Below are 18,593 nucleotides of genomic sequence, written 5' to 3'. Positions count from 1 at the left end.
TCTCACACTCCCAGGCCGGATGGTCGCCAAGGTGGCGGTGTGGGTTTTCTCCTCTCAGCCTCATGCACCCACAGTGTCATTCACCCTGAACCCTCTCTCCTTTTCTCCTCCTTTGAGTCTCACTCTATCCGTCTATACTACCCCTACCACCTCCGTGTTGCTGCAATCTACCGCCCCCCTGGCCCTATCTCCCAATTTCTCGACAACTTCGCCGCCTGGCTCCCACACTTCCTCTCCTCTGACCTGCCATCTGTCATTCTTGGTGACTTTAACATCCCCTTGGATAACCCCGCTGATCCTGGCACCTCCAAACTCCTCTCTCTCTGCTCCTCTCTTGGCCTATCTCAGTGGACTACCTCTCCCACCCACATCCAAGGACACTCCCTCGATCTCGTCTTCTCTCGCTCTTGTTCCCTTACTGACTACACTATCTCGGCTTTTCCTCTTTCTGACCATCACCTCATCTCCTTCTCCCTCACTGCTTCCCCCTCTCCCACTCCCCCTCCCAAGCGCATTGTCTCACGGCATAACGTCAACACACTTGATCTTGCTGCCTTCTCTAACACGCTGTGTCCTCTTCTCGCCCCAATCACCACCATGTCCTGCCCGAACCTCGCCGCCTCCTTCTATAATGACACCCTATCTTCGACATTGGACTCTGCCTGCCCTCCATCCTCTATCCCCCTTCGATGCTCCAACCCCCAACCGTGGCACTCGCCTATCACCCGATTCCTTAAAAAGTGCTCTCGCACTGCTGAGCGCTTCTGGAAGAAATCACGCTCCCTCGCGGATTATCTCCATTTCAAATTCATTCTCTCCTCCTTCAGCTCTGCCCTTGCTCTGGCCAAGGAATCCTACTTTAAGTCCCTCATCCTTTCCCAATCATCCAATCCCCGCAGGCTCTTCGCCACCTTCAACTCCTTGCTCTCCCCCCCTCCTCCAGCTCTTCCGTCCTCCATCGTAGCCGCTGATTTTGCTACCTACTTTTCAACCAAAATCTCCTCTCTCAGGACTGCCATCACTGCTGCCATGACCCCACCCTCTCCCTCCTCCCCTCCTACATCCCCACTCCCCTCCTTCCAACCCCTGTCCTCATTTTACCCCACCACTGCTGCTGAAGTCCACTCTATCCTTCAATCCGCTTCTCCCTCCACCTGCCCGCTTGATCCTATCCCCTCCAATATTATCCGTCGTCTCAGTCCGTCAGTCTGCTCTCACCTGGCTCACCTGTTTAATCTTTCCCTATCCTCTGGGATCTTCCCTTCCTCCTTCAAACACGCTCTTGTCTCCCCAATTCTCAAAAAAACAAATCTGGACCCCAACTCCCCATCCAACTACAGGCCCATCTCCCTCCTCCCTTTTGCCTCCAAACTCCTAGAACGTCTGACCTATAATCGTCTCCTAAACCACCTTACTGCTAACTCCATTCTCGACCCCCTCCAATCCGGGTTCCGCCCTTTACATTCCACTGAAACTGCCCTGACCAAAGTCACTAACGATCTAATATCGGCTAAATCCAAAGGCCTCTTCTCTATCCTCATCCAGCTTGATCTGTCAGCTGCCTTTGACACTGTTGACCACCCTCTCCTGCTCAACACACTCCGCTCCTTTGGCATCACTGGCACGGTATTCTCCTGGTTCACCTCATACCTCTCCGATCGCTCCTTCTCCGTCTCCACTCCGAGCTCCTCCTCTCCTACTACCCCGCAGCCAGTCGGTGTTCCCCAAGGGTCTGTCCTTGGCCCTCTCCTCTTCTCTCTCTACACCACCTCTCTGGGCACTCTCATCAGCTCCTATGGTTTTCATTACCACCTTTATGCTGATGATACCCTAATCTATCTCTCTTCCCCCGATCTATCCCCATCACTCCTGTCCAAGGTCTCTGAATGCCTCACAGCCATCTCAGCCTGGATGACCCAACGCTTCCTGAAGCTAAACATGGCTAAAACTGAACTTCTAATCTTCCATCCCCCGAACATCCCCTCTTCTCCCACTATCTCCATCAGTATTGGTGAAACCGAGATCACCTCCACCGACCAAACGCGCTGCCTTGGTGTCATCATTGACTCCTCCCTCTCTTTCACCCCCCACATTCGTGCTCTCTCACAGTCTTGCCGCTTTCACCTACGCAACATCTCACGCATCAGACCATTCCTCTCCACTGACGCGACCAAAATTCTCATTCACTCTCTTGTCATCTCCCGCCTTGACTACTGCAACATCCTTCTCTCCGGGCTACCTCTCACCCGCCTCGCACCTCTCCAATCCATTCTTAACGCTGCTGCTAGGCTCATCTTCCTCTCCCGCCGCTCTACCTCCGCCTCCCCCCTCTGTCTATCTCTTCACTGGCTCCCCATTCCTTTCCGAGTTCTCTTTAAACTCCTCACCACCACCTACAAAGCTCTCTCCTCCTCCACCGCTCCTTACCTCTCTTCACTGATCTCTATCCACACTCCCTCCCGTCCTCTTCGCTCCATCACTGACCGCCGACTGACCTCTCACCTAATCACCTCCTCCCACTCCCGTGTCCAAGACTTCTCTCGCGCTGCCCCCCTGCACTGGAACAACCTCCCGCCACCCATCAGGCTTTCTGATTCCCTTACCTCCTTCAAGCGCTCCCTCAAAACCCACTTTTTTCGACTAGCCTATCCCTCCTCCTAACCTCTTTTGATCCTCTTATCCTGCCTCCGTTCCCCTCCGTTCCTACTTATCCTATTGTTTTTCGTTCGTCCACCCACCTATTTTTAGTATGTTAACTCTTATGAGTAGGGCCCTCCTTCCTCACGTACTCACCCTACCTCTTTACCTCACCTGTGCTCCTGTCCTGTTCTTCCCTTCCTCTACTTCATCTTTAGTCTCCTTGACAATTTTGACACCTACTTCTGAACTGATGCTGATTTTAGTTCTACCAGCTATACCCCCATGTATACTGTATTTTTCAACACACCCTGTACGTTACCTCGTCATTTTTTTTTGTTTGCTATGTACGGCGCTGCGGACACTTTGCGGCGCCATATAAATAAACGTACTACTACTACTACTATATCTGATTTTTTTATTTTCTTATTTTTTTTTTAAATAATTTTCTATTATAGCGCAGTGTTCAGTCTTCTTTTAGTATGCGATCTGTCGGGAGGGAAGTACAACCTGTGATCCCTATGATTCAAACATCTGGAGATTTGCAAGGAGGAGGCAAAAATGTGATTCCATTGGGCTTCAGACAGGACCATTTTCAGATCCTTCATAATCAGGCATAGGAGCTTAATCTAAAAGAATCTTATACCAAAAAGAAATTTCACCTTTACGTTGGTTTGAGAGATGTGAGCTTAAATATTAGGTATGAGAGGGTTAATAACAATGTACCATAGATTGCCAAACGTCTTCACACTGCAGGAGAACCACTTCTGAAGGCTGAAATTCGGTATAAGCTTCCACAGGGACCTTAATGCAATGTGTGGGAGAGTTTCTAATGCAATAGTTTAAATCCTTAAATATCTGAGGAACAATTCACCTAAAATGTCCAGGAATTGTCTGATGTTGTTGTGCCACTTTCTGCCTGTTTGCGTTGTATACACTGCTCCTCTAACCATCATCTCTCTGTCCTGCCTTATTAACACTCACAGGCGTAGAAGCATATTTGCTTTCCTTACCCTCCTGCCCTCCTGTCTGTGGACTGACTACCTCTTGGCTTTTTACATTAACCCATGGTGAGTAATTCTCCTTTTCATTCTTGCAATCTCCATTCTGTATTTCCACCTGTTCCACAATCCCAAATGTGCTTCTCTTCAGCTCTGGAACTAACCACAAATGGTGAGTGCTGCTCCTTGTGTGTCACATTATATTCCCCTATCAGAGCATGTCCGTGTGTTCTGTCCTAGTTTTAAGTAGGCAGTGGCTAGAACAATTGGTAGCCAATCAGAATGGGCACAGCGGCACTTAGGGGGAGTATTTATTTAACTGTGCGGCGTGACACTGGATACATAAGAATCCTTGTCGTCATACATCGCTGCAATAAGCAATTGTAAAGCCTCAGATAAGAGACCGTCCTGGTGAACATGGAAATGTAATTGTGTCCATGATCTACGCCCAACTCACTGATTCCTTCCAGCTGCACAATAATGCACTTCTACATTGTGCAGGACCCCGGAGAGGGTTCACATGATCCCTTTCCAGCAGGGCACCCCTTTGTAGGTGATGGGATAAAACCATTTGAAGATTTCGTAAAAGGGCGCAGCAATGATCCGGCGGACAGAACGCAGGAGATACTGTATCACTGGTCACTTCTACTTTCACCTGTGGTACATCTAAGGCTGGGGAAGCCATTAACTCCAGTCCGCGAGAGCTACCAACAGTTAAGGTTTTCCAGATCTCCTCACAGAATTAGCTGCACCTGTGGATCTTTTAAAAGGTGTTAGTGAGTAATGAGTGCAGCTGTGCAGCAGCTAGGATGTCTGGAAAATGTGACCTGTTGGTAGCTCTCGAGGACTGGAGTTGGCTACCACTGATCTAAGGGATACTCAATTCTTCCCGCAGGTGTGCAGTGCAGGGCTCTGCTTATCTCAGTGCAAATTCCCAACCCCCAATTACAGCCACAGCACTTTCCCTCATCACTCTAAGGAAAGGCTCAGAGGTATGCCATTGTTTCAGTGTGTATGCACAGAGTATATCAGGAGATGAGTGATGTGTCAGTGAGGACAGGACTGCATGTGACAGGGGCAGTGACATGATGTGAGGAGGGGAATGGGGGCAGCAGGAAGCCACAGACTGAGAGTTATATAGTGGGAGGAGCAGGGTCCCCAGCAGCACAGAGTATATCAGGAGATGAGGGATGTGTCAGTGAGGACAGGGCTGCATGTGACAGGGGCAGTGACATGATGTGAGGAGGGGAATGGGGGCAGCAGGAAGCCACAGACTGAGTTATATAGTGGGAGGAGCAGGGTCCCCAGCAGCACAGAGTATATCAGGAGATGAGGGATGTGTCAGTGAGGACAGGGCTGCATGTGACAGGGGCAGTGACATGATGTGAGGAGGGGAATGGGGGCAGCAGGAAGCCACAGACTGAGTTATATAGTGGGAGGAGCAGGGTCCCCAGCAGCACAGAGTATATCAGGAGATGAGTGATGTGTCAGTGAGGACAGGACTGCATGTGACAGGGGCAGTGACATGATGTGAGGTGGGGAATGGGGGCAGCAGGAAGCCACAGACTGAGAGTTATATAGTGGGAGGAGCAGGGTCCCCAGCAGCACAGAGTATATCAGGAGATGAGGGATGTGTCAGTGAGGACAGGGCTGCATGTGACAGGGGCAGTGACATGATGTGAAGAGGGGAATGGGGGCAGCAGGAAGCCACAAACTGAGAGTTATATAGTGGGAGGAGCAGGGTCCCCAGCAGCACAGAGTATATCAGGAGATGAGGGATGTGTCAGTGAGGACAGGGCTGCATGTGACGGGCAGTGACATGATGTGAGGAGGGGAATGGGGGCCGCAGGAAGCCACAGAGTTATATAGTGGGAGGAGCAGGGTCCCCAGCAGCACAGAGTATATCAGGAGATGAGTGATGTGTCAGTGAGGACAGGGCTGCATGTGACGGGCAGTGACAAGATGTGAGGAGGGGAATGGAGGCAGCAGGAAGCCACAGACTGAGAGTTATATAGTGGGAGGAGCAGGGTCCCCAGCAGCACAGAGTATATCAGGAGATGAGTGATGTGTCAGTGAGGACAGGGCTGCATGTGACAGGGGCAGTGACATGATGTGAGGAGGGGAATGGAGGCAGCAGGAAGCCACAGACTGAGAGTTATATAGTGGGAGGAGCAGGGTCCCCAGCAGCACAGAGTATATCAGGAGATGAGGGATGTGTCAGTGAGGACAGGGCTGCATGTGACAGGGGCAGTGACATGATGTGAGGAGGGGAATGGGGGCAGCAGGAAGCCACAAACTGAGAGTTATATAGTGGGAGGAGCAGGGTCCCCAGCAGCACAGAGTATATCAGGAGATGAGGGATGTGTCAGTGAGGACAGGGCTGCATGTGACAGGGGCAGTGACATGATGTGAGGAGGGGAATGGGGGCAGCAGGAAGTCACAGACTGAGAGTTATATAGTGGGAGGAGCACGTTCCCCAGCAGCACAGAGTATATCAGGAGATGAGGGATGGGTCACTGAGGACAGGGCTGCATGTGACAAGGGCAGTGACATGATGTGAGGAGGGGAATGGGGGCAGCAGGAAGCCACAAACTGAGAGTTATATAGTGGGAGGAGCAGGGTCCCCAGCAGCACAGAGTATATCAGGAGATGAGGGATGTGTCAGTGAGGACAGGGCTGCATGTGACAGGGGCAGTGACATGATGTGAGGAGGGGAATGGGGGCAGCAGGGAGCCACAGAGTTATATAGTGGGAGGAGGAGGATCCCCAGCAGCACAGAGTATATCAGGAGATGAGGGATGTGTCAGTGAGGACAGGGTTGCATGTGACAGGGGCACTGACATGATGTGAGGAGGGGAATGGGGGCAGCAGGAAACCACAGACTGAGAGTGATATAGTGGGAGGAGCAGGGTCCCCGGCAGCACAGAGTATATCAGGAGATGAGTGATGTGTCAGTGAGGACAGGGCTGCATGTGACAGGGGCAGTGACATGATGTGAGGAGGGGAATGGAGGCAGCAGGAAGCCACAGACTGAGAGTTATATAGTGGGAGGAGCAGGGTCCCCAGCAGCACAGAGTTTATCAGGAGATGAGTGATGTGTCAGTGAGGACAGGGCTGCATGTGACAGGGGCAGTGACATGATGTGAGGAGGGGAATGGAGGCAGCAGGAAGCCACAGGCTGAGAGTTATATAGTGGGAGGAGCAGGATCCCAGTAGCACAGAGTATATCAGGAGATGAGTGATGTGTCAGTGAGGACAGGGCTGAATGTGACAGGGGCATTGACATGATGTGAGGAGGGGAATGGAGGCAGCAGGAAGCCACAGAATGAGAGTTATATAGTGGGAGGAGCAGGGTCCCCAGCAGCACAGAGTATATCAGGAGATGAGGGATGTGTCAGTGAGGACAGGGCTGCATGTGACAGGGGCACTGACATGATGTGAGGAGGGGAATGGAGGCAGCAGGAAGCCACAGACTGATAGTTATATAGTGGGAGGTGCAGGGTCCCCAGCAGCACAGAGTATTTCAGGAGATGAGGGATGTGTCAGTGAGGACAGGGCTGCATGTGACAGGGGCAGGGACATGATGTAAGGAGGGGAATGGAGGCAGCAGGAAGCCACAGACTGAGAGTTATATAGTGGGAGGAGCAGGGTCCCCAGCAGCACAGAGTATATCAGGAGATTAGTGATGTGTCAGTGAGGACAGGGCTGCATGTGACAGGAGCAGTGACATGATGTGAGGAGGGGAATGGGGGCAGCAGGAAGCCACAGACTGAGAGTTATATATTGGGAGGAGCAGGGTCCCCAGCAGCACAGAGTGTATCAGGAGATGAGTTATGTGTCAGTGAGCACAGGGCTGCATATGACGGGCAGTGACATGATGTGATTGGGGAATGGAGGCAGCTTGAAGCCACAGACTGAGAGTTATATAGTGGGAGGAGCAGGGTCCCCAGCAGCACATAGTATATCAGGAGATGAGGGATGTGTCAGTGAGGACAGGGCTGCATGTGACAGGGGCAGTGACATGATGTGAGGAGGGGAATGGAGGCAACAGGAAGCCACAGACAGAGTTATATAGTGGGAGGAGCAGGGTCCCCAGCAGCACAGAGTATATCAGGAGATGAGGGATGTGTCAGTGAGGACAGGGCTGCATGTGACGGGCAGTGACAAGATGTGAGGAGGGGAATAGGGGCAGCAGGAAGCCACAGACTGAGAGTTATATAGTGGGAGGAGCAGGGTCCCCAGCAGCACAGAGTATATCAGGAGATGAGGGATGTGTCAGTGAGGACAGGGCTGCATGTGACGGGCAGTGACAAGATGTGAGGAGGGGAATAGGGGCAGCAGGAAGCCACAGACTGAGAGTTATATAGTGGGAGGGGCAGGGTCCCCAGCAGCACAGAGTATATCAGGAGATGAGGGATGTGTCAGTGAGGACAGGGCTGCATGTGACAGGGGCAGTGACATGATGTGAGGAGGGGAATGGGGGCAGCAGGAAGCCACAGACTGAGAGTTATATAGTGGGAGGGGCAGGGTCCCCAGCAGCACATAGTATATCAGGAGATGAGGGATGTGTCCGTGAGGACAGGGCTGCATGTGACAGGGGCAGTGACATGATGTGAGGAGGGGAATGGAGGCAGCAGGAAGCCACAGGCTGAGAGTTATATAGTGGGAAGGGCAGGGTCCCCAGCAGCACAGATTATATCAGGAGATGAGGGATGTGTCAGTGAGGACAGGGCTGAATGTGACAGGGGCAGTGACATGATGTGAGGAGGGGAATGGAGGCAGCAGGAAGCCACAGAATGAGAGTTATATAGTGGGAGGAGCAGGGTCCACAGCAGCACAGAGTATATCAGGAGATGAGGGATGTGTCAGTGAGGACAGGGCTGCATGTGACAGGGGCAGTGACATGATGTGAGGAGGGGAATGGAGGCAGCAGGAAGCCACAGACAGAGTTATATAGTGGGAGGAGCAGGGTCCCCGGCAGCACAGAGTATATCAGGAGATGAGCAGTGTGTCAGTGAGGACAGGGCTGCATGTGACAGGGGCACTGACATGATGTGAGGAGGGGAATGGAGGCAGCAGGAAGCCACAGGCTGAGAGTTATATAGTGGGAGGAGCAGGGTCCCCAGCAGCACAGAGTATATCAGGAGATGAGGGATGTGTCAGTGAGGACAGGGCTACATGTGACAGGGGCAGTGACATGATGTGAGGAGGAGAACAGAAGCAGCAGGAGGCCACAGACTGAGAGTTATATAGTGGGAGGAGCAGGGTCCCCAGCAGCACAGAGTATATCAGGAGTGATGTGTCAGTGAGGACAGGGCTGCACGTGACAGTGGCAGTGACATGGTGTGAGGAGGGGAATGGGTGCAGCAGCCACAGACTGGGAGTTATATAGTGGGAGGTGCAGGGTCCCCAGCAGCACAGAGTATATCAGGAGATGAGGGATGTGTCAGTGAGGACAGGGCTGAATGTGACAGGGGCAGTGACATGATGTGAGGAGGGGAATGGAGGCAGCAGGAAGCCACAGAATGAGAGTTATATAGTGGGAGGAGCAGGGTCCCCAGCAGCACAGAGTGTATCAGGAGATGAGTGATGTGTCAGTGAGGACAGGGCTGCATGTGGCGGGCAGTGACATGATGTGATTGGGGAATGGAGGCAGCTTGAAGCCACAGACTGAGAGTTATATAGTGGGAGGAGCAGGGTCCCCAGCAGCACAGAGTATATCAGGAGATGAGGGATGTGTCAGTGAGGACAGGGCTGCATGTGACAGGGGCAGTGACATGATGTGAGGAGGGGAATGGAGGCAGCAGGAAGTCACAGACTGAGAGTTATATAGTGGGAGGAGCAGGGTCCCCGGCAGCACAGAGTATATCAGGAGATGAGCAGTGTGTCAGTGAGGACAGGGCTGCATGTGACAGGGGCACTGACATGATGTGAGGAGGGGAATGGAGGCAGCAGGAAGCCACAGACTGAGAGTTATATAGTGGGAGGAGCAGGGTCCCCAGCAGCACAGAGTATATCAGGAGATGAGGGATGTGTCAGTGAGGACAGGGCTGCATGTGACAGGGGCAGTGACATGATGTGAGGAGGGGAATGGGGGCAGCAGGAAGCCACAGACTGAGAGTTATATAGTGGGAGGAGCAGGGTCCCCAGCAGCACAGAGTATATCAGGAGATGAGGGATGTGTTAGTGAGGACAGGGCTGCATGTGACAGGGGCAGTGACATGATGTGAGGAGGGGAATGGGGACAGCAGGAGGCCACAGACTGAGAGTTATATAGTGGGAGGAGCAGGGTCCCCAGCAGCACAGAGTATATCAGGAGATGAGGGATGTGTCAGTGAGGACAGGGCTACATGTGACAGGGGCAGTGACATGATGTGAGGAGGGGAATGGGGACAGCAGGAAGTCACAGACTGAGAGTTATATAGTGGGAGGAGCAGGGTCCCCAGCAGCACAGAGTATATCAGGAGATGAGGGATGTGTCAGTGAGGACAGGGCTACATGTGACAGGGGCAGTGACATGATGTGAGGAGGAGAACAGAAGCAGCAGGAGGCCACAGACTGAGAGTTATATAGTGGGAGGAGCAGGGTCCCCAGCAGCACAGAGTATATCAGGAGTGATGTGTCAGTGAGGACAGGGCTGCATGTGACAGTGGCAGTGACATGGTGTGAGGAGGGGAATGGGTGCAGCAGCCACAGACTGGGAGTTATATAGTGGGAGGTGCAGGGTCCCCAGCAGCACAGAGTATATCAGGAGATGAGGGATGTGTCAGTGAGGACAGGGCTGAATGTGACAGGGGCAGTGACATGATGTGAGGAGGGGAATGGAGGCAGCAGGAAGCCACAGAATGAGAGTTATATAGTGGGAGGAGCAGGGTCCCCAGCAGCACAGAGTGTATCAGGAGATGAGTGATGTGTCAGTGAGGACAGGGCTGCATGTGGCGGGCAGTGACATGATGTGATTGGGGAATGGAGGCAGCTTGAAGCCACAGACTGAGAGTTATATAGTGGGAGGAGCAGGGTCCCCAGCAGCACAGAGTATATCAGGAGATGAGGGATGTGTCAGTGAGGACAGGGCTGCATGTGACAGGGGCAGTGACATGATGTGAGGAGGGGAATGGAGGCAGCAGGAAGCCACAGACTGAGAGTTATATAGTGGGAGGAGCAGGGTCCCCGGCAGCACAGAGTATATCAGGAGATGAGCAGTGTGTCAGTGAGGACAGGGCTGCATGTGACAGGGGCACTGACATGATGTGAGGAGGGGAATGGAGGCAGCAGGAAGCCACAGACTGAGAGTTATATAGTGGGAGGAGCAGGGTCCCCAGCAGCACAGAGTATATCAGGAGATGAGGGATGTGTCAGTGAGGACAGGGCTGCATGTGACAGGGGCAGTGACATGATGTGAGGAGGGAAATGGAGGCAGCAGGAAGCCACAGGCTGAGAGTTATATAGTGGGAGGGGCAGGGTTCCCAGCAGCACAGAGTATATCAGGAGATGAGCGATGTGTCAGTGTGGACAGGGCTGCATGTGACAGGGGCAGTGACATGATGTGAGGAGGGGAATGGGGACAGCAGGAGGCCACAGACTGAGAGTTATATATTGGGAGGAGCAGGGTCCCCAGCAGCACAGAGTATATCAGGAGATGAGGGATGTGTCAGTGAGGACAGGGCTACATGTGACAGGGGCAGTAACATGATGTGAGGAGGAGAACAGAAGCAGCAGGAGGCCACAGACTGAGAGTTATATAGTGGGAGGAGCAGGGTCCCCAGCAGCACAGAGTATATCAGGAGTGATGTGTCAGTGAGGACAGGGCTGCATGTGACAGTGGCAGTGACATGATGTGAGGAGGGGAATGGGGACAGCAGGAGGCCACAGACTGAGAGTTATATATTGGGAGGAGCAGGGTCCCCAGCAGCACAGAGTATATCAGGAGATGAGCGATGTGTCAGTGTGGACAGGGCTGCATGTGACAGGGGCAGTGACATGATGTGAGGAGGGGAATGGGGACAGCAGGAGGCCACAGACTGAGAGTTATATATTGGGAGGAGCAGGGTCCCCAGCAGCACAGAGTATATCAGGAGATGAGGGATGTGTCAGTGAGGACAGGGCTACATGTGACAGGGGCAGTAACATGATGTGAGGAGGAGAACAGAAGCAGCAGGAGGCCACAGACTGAGAGTTATATAGTGGGAGGAGCAGGGTCCCCAGCAGCACAGAGTATATCAGGAGTGATGTGTCAGTGAGGACAGGGCTGCATGTGACAGTGGCAGTGACATGATGTGAGGAGGGGAATGGGGACAGCAGGAGGCCACAGACTGAGAGTTATATAGTGGGAGGAGCAGGGTCCCCAGCAGCACAGAGTATATCAGGAGATGAGGGATGTGTCAGTGAGGACAGGGCTACATGTGACAGGGGCAGTGACATGATGTGAGGAGGAGAACAGAAGCAGCAGGAGGCCACAGACTGAGAGTTATATAGTGGGAGGAGCAGGGTCCCCAGCAGCACAGAGTATATCAGGAGTGATGTGTCAGTGAGGACAGGGCTGCATGTGACAGTGGCAGTGACATGGTGTGAGGAGGGGAATGGGTGCAGCAGCCACAGACTGGGAGTTATATAGTGGGAGGTGCAGGGTCCCCAGCAGCACAGAGTATATCAGGAGATGAGGGATGTGTCAGTGAGGACAGGGCTGAATGTGACAGGGGCAGTGACATGATGTGAGGAGGGGAATGGAGGCAGCAGGAAGCCACAGAATGAGAGTTATATAGTGGGAGGAGCAGGGTCCCCAGCAGCACAGAGTGTATCAGGAGATGAGTGATGTGTCAGTGAGGACAGGGCTGCATGTGGCGGGCAGTGACATGATGTGATTGGGGAATGGAGGCAGCTTGAAGCCACAGACTGAGAGTTATATAGTGGGAGGAGCAGGGTCCCCAGCAGCACAGAGTATATCAGGAGATGAGGGATGTGTCAGTGAGGACAGGGCTGCATGTGACAGGGGCAGTGACATGATGTGAGGAGGGGAATGGAGGCAGCAGGAAGCCACAGACTGAGAGTTATATAGTGGGAGGAGCAGGGTCCCCGGCAGCACAGAGTATATCAGGAGATGAGCAGTGTGTCAGTGAGGACAGGGCTGCATGTGACAGGGGCACTGACATGATGTGAGGAGGGGAATGGAGGCAGCAGGAAGCCACAGACTGAGAGTTATATAGTGGGAGGAGCAGGGTCCCCAGCAGCACAGAGTATATCAGGAGATGAGGGATGTGTCAGTGAGGACAGGGCTGCATGTGACAGGGGCAGTGACATGATGTGAGGAGGGAAATGGAGGCAGCAGGAAGCCACAGGCTGAGAGTTATATAGTGGGAGGGGCAGGGTTCCCAGCAGCACAGAGTATATCAGCAGATGAGCGATGTGTCAGTGTGGACAGGGCTGCATGTGACAGGGGCAGTGACATGATGTGAGGAGGGGAATGGGGACAGCAGGAGGCCACAGACTGAGAGTTATATATTGGGAGGAGCAGGGTCCCCAGCAGCACAGAGTATATCAGGAGATGAGGGATGTGTCAGTGAGGACAGGGCTACATGTGACAGGGGCAGTAACATGATGTGAGGAGGAGAACAGAAGCAGCAGGAGGCCACAGACTGAGAGTTATATAGTGGGAGGAGCAGGGTCCCCAGCAGCACAGAGTATATCAGGAGTGATGTGTCAGTGAGGACAGGGCTGCATGTGACAGTGGCAGTGACATGGTGTGAGGAGGGGAATGGGTGCAGCAGCCACAGACTGGGAGTTATATAGTGGGAGGTGCAGGGTCCCCAGCAGCACAGAGTATATCAGGAGATGAGTGATGTGTCAGTGAGGACAGGGCTGCATGTGACATGTATTATTTTTGTGTAGTGCAACTTAGGTGGCCTGTCATGGGTAGTGAATCCTAAAGATTTCCTAAACGTATTAACATTGTACAGTCATGACAATCACTTACAGTATACCAGTCACATGTGTGAAGCTATACAGATTGCATGATGCGCATAGGATACACAGCTCACTCCATTGTGACCTCCGTCTTTGGCCTTATTACACTCACTGTGGTTGTATGCAGTGGCAGCACTTGAGTTCAGTGTACTAATGCAGTGTCATTTTTGTTGCATTATACCGCTTTTACACTGCCCTAAATATACTGGGTTAGTGCACATGAACACACCACAGCCCTGGATGCTGTCCTGTGTGAATGCACCCAGTTGAAATATGCTGGGTCAAACGACATGGGAAGCAAGCGGGGTTCAACACAAATTCAACCCGGCTCGCAGTTCAGTGTAAATGGGTAACCCAGGTAGAGGCAATGACCTAATCTCTAAGCGCCTGCTCAGGACCCACATTCTTCTGAAGTCAGCTACCCGGCATTAGGACAGGTAGGCAGTGGCGTTTTTACACAACAGAGAGGGGGTTTGCCAATCGCACTGGAAGGTATAGATTATTGTACTTATAGGACCCCTTTATTCAAGTAACAAGCAATATCTGATATGGGGTGTGCTGCCATTGGACAATGGGTATAACACATTTGGAAAGAGAAAGAGATTGTCACATGGCACCTGGAGAGAAGAAAATTTATAAAATATAACTTTTATTCTTTATTTTTAAGAACTGCGACATAAAAACACATATAAGGATAAGTAGAATTGGTGGAGGTTACTGCGCTTATCCCTCTGTATGTGGGGGCAGCTTAACTGAGTGGTCCGCACTCAAAATATGGGTTAGAACAAATAGTAGTTGTTAAGCGCTCACCTAGGTTATGTGCTTTAATGCAGATAAATGTTTTAATGTGTATGTGTAAATGAGTGACAGTAAGCTGTAGATGTGCAATCAAAGTGTATTTTATTTACAGTTGCAAACAAGTGTACAAATGAACAATATATGAAATCAGCGTGGGTGATTTGAGCCTGGAATGAGCCCCTGTGGGGGAATTGGGGTACCAGCAGGTCCCTTTCTACCATAAGCCTGATAGGCTTATGTCTCATGCAGGTGGGGGTGGTGTGGGGATTGCCAATCATAAGCCCTTTCGGGTGTAAGGGGTCAGCAGAACCCTTTAACCATAAGCCAGTCGGCTTATGTCTTATGTCGGCAGATGACTGGTGAAGCGGGGTTGTGGTGGGGCAGGAGGGTACAGGTACAGTCCAGGGTGACAGCAAGAGCTGGAGGCAAAGTCAGTGGATCACTTAGTGGGTAGCGCTGGGTAGCGGAGCCCCGCTCCCAGGATTCTTACCCACGTGTTCCTGTTGCAGAGTGGTACGCAGCGGTGCTGTGCTGGAGTCCCTGTCTGCCACCGCCAGTCCGAGGTGAGGGATGCTCACCCGGCTGGCTGAGAAGTGAGGAGACTTCGCACGAATCACCGCACAGCACTCCAAGCTTCCAGCAACACACAGCAAGAAGTCTCCTCCTAGCCGGAGTCGAGCGCTCCCGCCGTGACGTCATCGCGACAACCAGGAAGTCGCGTCGCGTCCCCTTCCAACCAGGAAGCAGCGTCTGAGCAGGCCGCATCACCAACACAGCGGCAACTCACTTCTCAGCCAGCCGGGTGAGCATCCCTCACCTCGGACTGGCGGTGGCAGACAGGGACTCCAGCACAGCACCGCTGCGTACCACTCTGCAACAGGAACACGTGGGTAAGAATCCTGGGAGCGGGGCTCCGCTACCCAGCGCTACCCACTAAGTGATCCACTGACTTTGCCTCCAGCTCTTGCTGTCACCCTGGACTGTACCTGTACCCTCCTGCCCCACCACAACCCCGCTTCACCAGTCATCTGCCGACATAAGACATAAGCCGACTGGCTTATGGTTAAAGGGTTCTGCTGACCCCTTACACCCGAAAGGGCTTATGATTGGCAATCCCCACACCACCCCCACCTGCATGAGACATAAGCCTATCAGGCTTATGGTAGAAAGGGACCTGCTGGTACCCCAATTCCCCCACAGGGGCTCATTCCAGGCTCAAATCACCCACGCTGATTTCATATATTGTTCATTTGTACACTTGTTTGCAACTGTAAATAAAATACACTTTGATTGCACATCTACAGCTTACTGTCACTCATTTACACATACACATTAAAACATTTATCTGCATTAAAGCACATAACCTAGGTGAACATATAAGGATAAGACAAGGTAAGTATTAGAAAAAGGGGAATTAACCCCACGTAGTGGATCCCCCTGTATCCCCAGTTAATCTGTTGTGATTTGTTGTATACTTTTGTACAAAACAGCAAAAGATTCTGAGCGCTATGGGCTAGTGTGTGTGTGTTGTGTGCAAATGGCTGCCCTCTAGGAGGGGGTTGCCGCCCCCAAATAGCAAGAGTTTACAAAAGAAAGAGATACCAGTAGGCGCCTCTTGCACACAAGTATACAGTTTATTTAATAGACATATCATACGAACATTATTTGCATTTTTCAGATTGATAAACACAGGAAAAAATAAAAATGAAGATAAAAATAAAAATAAAAATGAAAATAAAAATAGAAATATATTAAATAAATAAATACAAGAATGAAAAAGAAAATTCAAAGATGCATATAAATATAAAAATGTTAATCTTAAAAAGCATGTGCAATATTAGCAACTGTTTAAAGTGCAGTATATAGTTACCAGGTCCTGGTTAGTTAGTTACTTTTCATATGCGCATATGAAGCCAGGTAGTGGTGTCCCAATTGGGGGGTAAATTGCCAACACTTCGTGAAGATAAGAGAAAGGCTGTAGAATGACCCAGCGGGGTATTTGTAATCCACAACGATGATTTTCCAAAAGCTTTGTAATAACAGCAGGATGGATGATGTAACACTGTGGTCGACACTTGTGTCGATGAAGGCGGCAGCCTCAGGTCTTGTATAACGGTGAATGCTCTGCAGTGAATCTTAGTGGGGGAAATAGACCATGCCGGATGCCCTGCGTGCTGTGTCAGATGTTAGACAGAGCGGCTGTGCCGGCCAGAAAGCCAAACACAAGCCGCTGGGCGCTGACGCGGGCAGAGGCTATTTGAAGGTAACGGTCTCCTGCGCTCCACTATAGACCCGACAGCTGTATGCTGTAGAGAGTTCAAAAGACTGCTGCCGTCTTCAGCCAAACGCCGCTGCTGCGCCTGTAGTTAGTTACCAGGGACCGAGGTAGGGTAGACGTAGTCGGGCTCAGTAATTGAGGTTTACCTCGAGGTCCACTGTTTCAAATGGCGGCAGCGGGGCTCCTGTTCAAGACGCGTTTCGCCGCACTAAGGCAGCTTTTTCATTCTTGTATTTATTTATTTAATATATTTATATTTATTTTTATTTTTATTTGTATCAATCTGAAAAATGCAAATAATGTTCGTATGATATGTCTATTAAATAAACTGTATACTTGTGTGCAAGAGGCGCCTACTGGTATCTCTTTCTTTTGTATACTTTTGTGTCAGATTGGATCAGCGCATTTCAGTCAGCAATTATTACTTTATTTAAAGGGCGAGTGGGTGACAGGGGCGCATTTATCAATATAGTGTGATGCCAGCGCAGTGGCATCGCCGGACATCGCATTGCGGTGTTGAGTTACACCGCCTGGATGTATGATTGGAAGGGTGCGCAGGGACAGGGCGAAGCCCTGACCTGGAAACCGGGGGTCTGTGCATGCGCGGTTATGCGCTGCCCCCCCGCGACCCCGCTGATATGTAGCCATAGGCTACAATGGGCTATCACCATATCAGAATGGCGATAGCCCAGGGATGCGAAGCCGGGCTGCCCAATGTTAATACATCGGGCAGCTTCGCATCCCCCATAGAAACCTAGGGGGGATCGCAGCAGGGATCGGAGATTCCTGCTGTGGTCCCCCTTTGATACATTTAGGAGATACTTAATATTTGTGGCTAAACCCCGAAAACGAGTGTTTTCGGGGATTAAGCCACAAATATGGTTTGATAAATGGGCCCCTAAGTATTATGATGCTTCTAGCTGGTTAGCACAGTGGGGCAGATTGGTGTTTGTCGTGGTATGCACCCCTCGAGTGATCGGCTATATATATGTTGCCGTGGGTGTCCACTGACATTCGCTTCTGCTTCGATATAGGCAATATTAATTACTTTGTGCCGCTGTGTGTAGATATAACACAGGGGGCAGTTTATTGATTAATGTGGTATGCACCCCTGAGGTGATCGGCTGTCTGTATCGCCGGGTGCATCCACTAACAATCACCTGCGCTCACACGGTACTGGATAATATTATCTAGTCTGTGCCGCAGTGTGCGGGGGTAGCATACGGAGATCTCCCTGTCAGTGCTGACCCCAGTGGAGCCGCGCCTTCTGCTGGCTTCTCCCTGGGTAGTGGGAGAGAGCCGCATTGGACGCCGTGTGCACTGGCACCTCTGTACCGGTGTAGCCCATCCGCCAGCTTCTCCCTGGACTGCTGGAGAGAGCCATGCAGGATGCTGACTACACGTACGCTCGTGCAGTAGTAAGGTGTCGGGTCTCAGTGGTATCGCTAGCAGTGAGTGCTACCGCGATCCACACCCGGTCACCTATCTCTCGCCTATGTTTCATGGAGCGCTGCCAATCTAAGTCACAGATCAAAATAAATTCAATGGGGAGGGGAGTAGGGGGATTAGACACACTACGTGTGTTTGGACGACGCGCGTGTCGCCACAAGCTTCATCACGACCAGTGGCCGTTTTTACCTATGGGCTATAGAGCTGCAGCCCCTCAGGTAAAATCCACCACTGTGGGAAGTCAGATGCAGTCTGTGAGTCACCCAATGTAGTCCATTTGGGAGGTGTTCCTTCCCACCGGGATGCTTCTACTGGCTGCTGCAGTGGCAGTCACTATATGCAGGACTATACTGCGCATGCGCTGGATCCGGGACTGTGAATATGCTTCTATGGACTGCTACTGAAGCAGCCTATAGAGGCTGGGGGGCCAGCGCATGTGCAGTACTAAAGAAGCTACTGCACTTGCGCCG

The 18,593-nt window shown here is 51.7% G+C and overlaps 1 protein-coding gene across 8 annotated transcripts in view; it reads left to right on the top strand.

Annotated features, from left to right (window-relative positions):
• PTPRO (protein tyrosine phosphatase receptor type O) overlaps positions 1-18,593 on the top strand; it is a 463,930-nt gene that overhangs the window by 286,266 nt on the left and 159,071 nt on the right. For 6 of the 8 annotated variants that reach the window (XR_014473285.1, XM_083180720.1, XM_083180719.1 and 3 more), the window contains exon 17: positions 3,624-3,707. The exons of the other annotated variants lie outside the window; for them this stretch is intronic. Coding sequence is in view for 5 of the 6 variants with exons in the window: in XM_083180720.1 (XP_083036846.1) it covers positions 3,624-3,707 (84 nt within the window). In the remaining variant the exon portion in view is untranslated. The remainder of the gene's footprint in view (positions 1-3,623; positions 3,708-18,593) is intronic. 8 annotated transcript variants of the gene reach the window in all.

This window comes from Crinia signifera, chromosome 4 (genome assembly GCF_055691185.1).
Source record: "Crinia signifera chromosome 4, ASM5569118v1, whole genome shotgun sequence".
Classification (NCBI taxonomy): Eukaryota; Metazoa; Chordata; class Amphibia; order Anura; family Myobatrachidae; genus Crinia; species Crinia signifera.
Note: the sequence above shows the minus strand (reverse complement) of the source record. Positions and strands in the feature narration are given on the sequence as shown.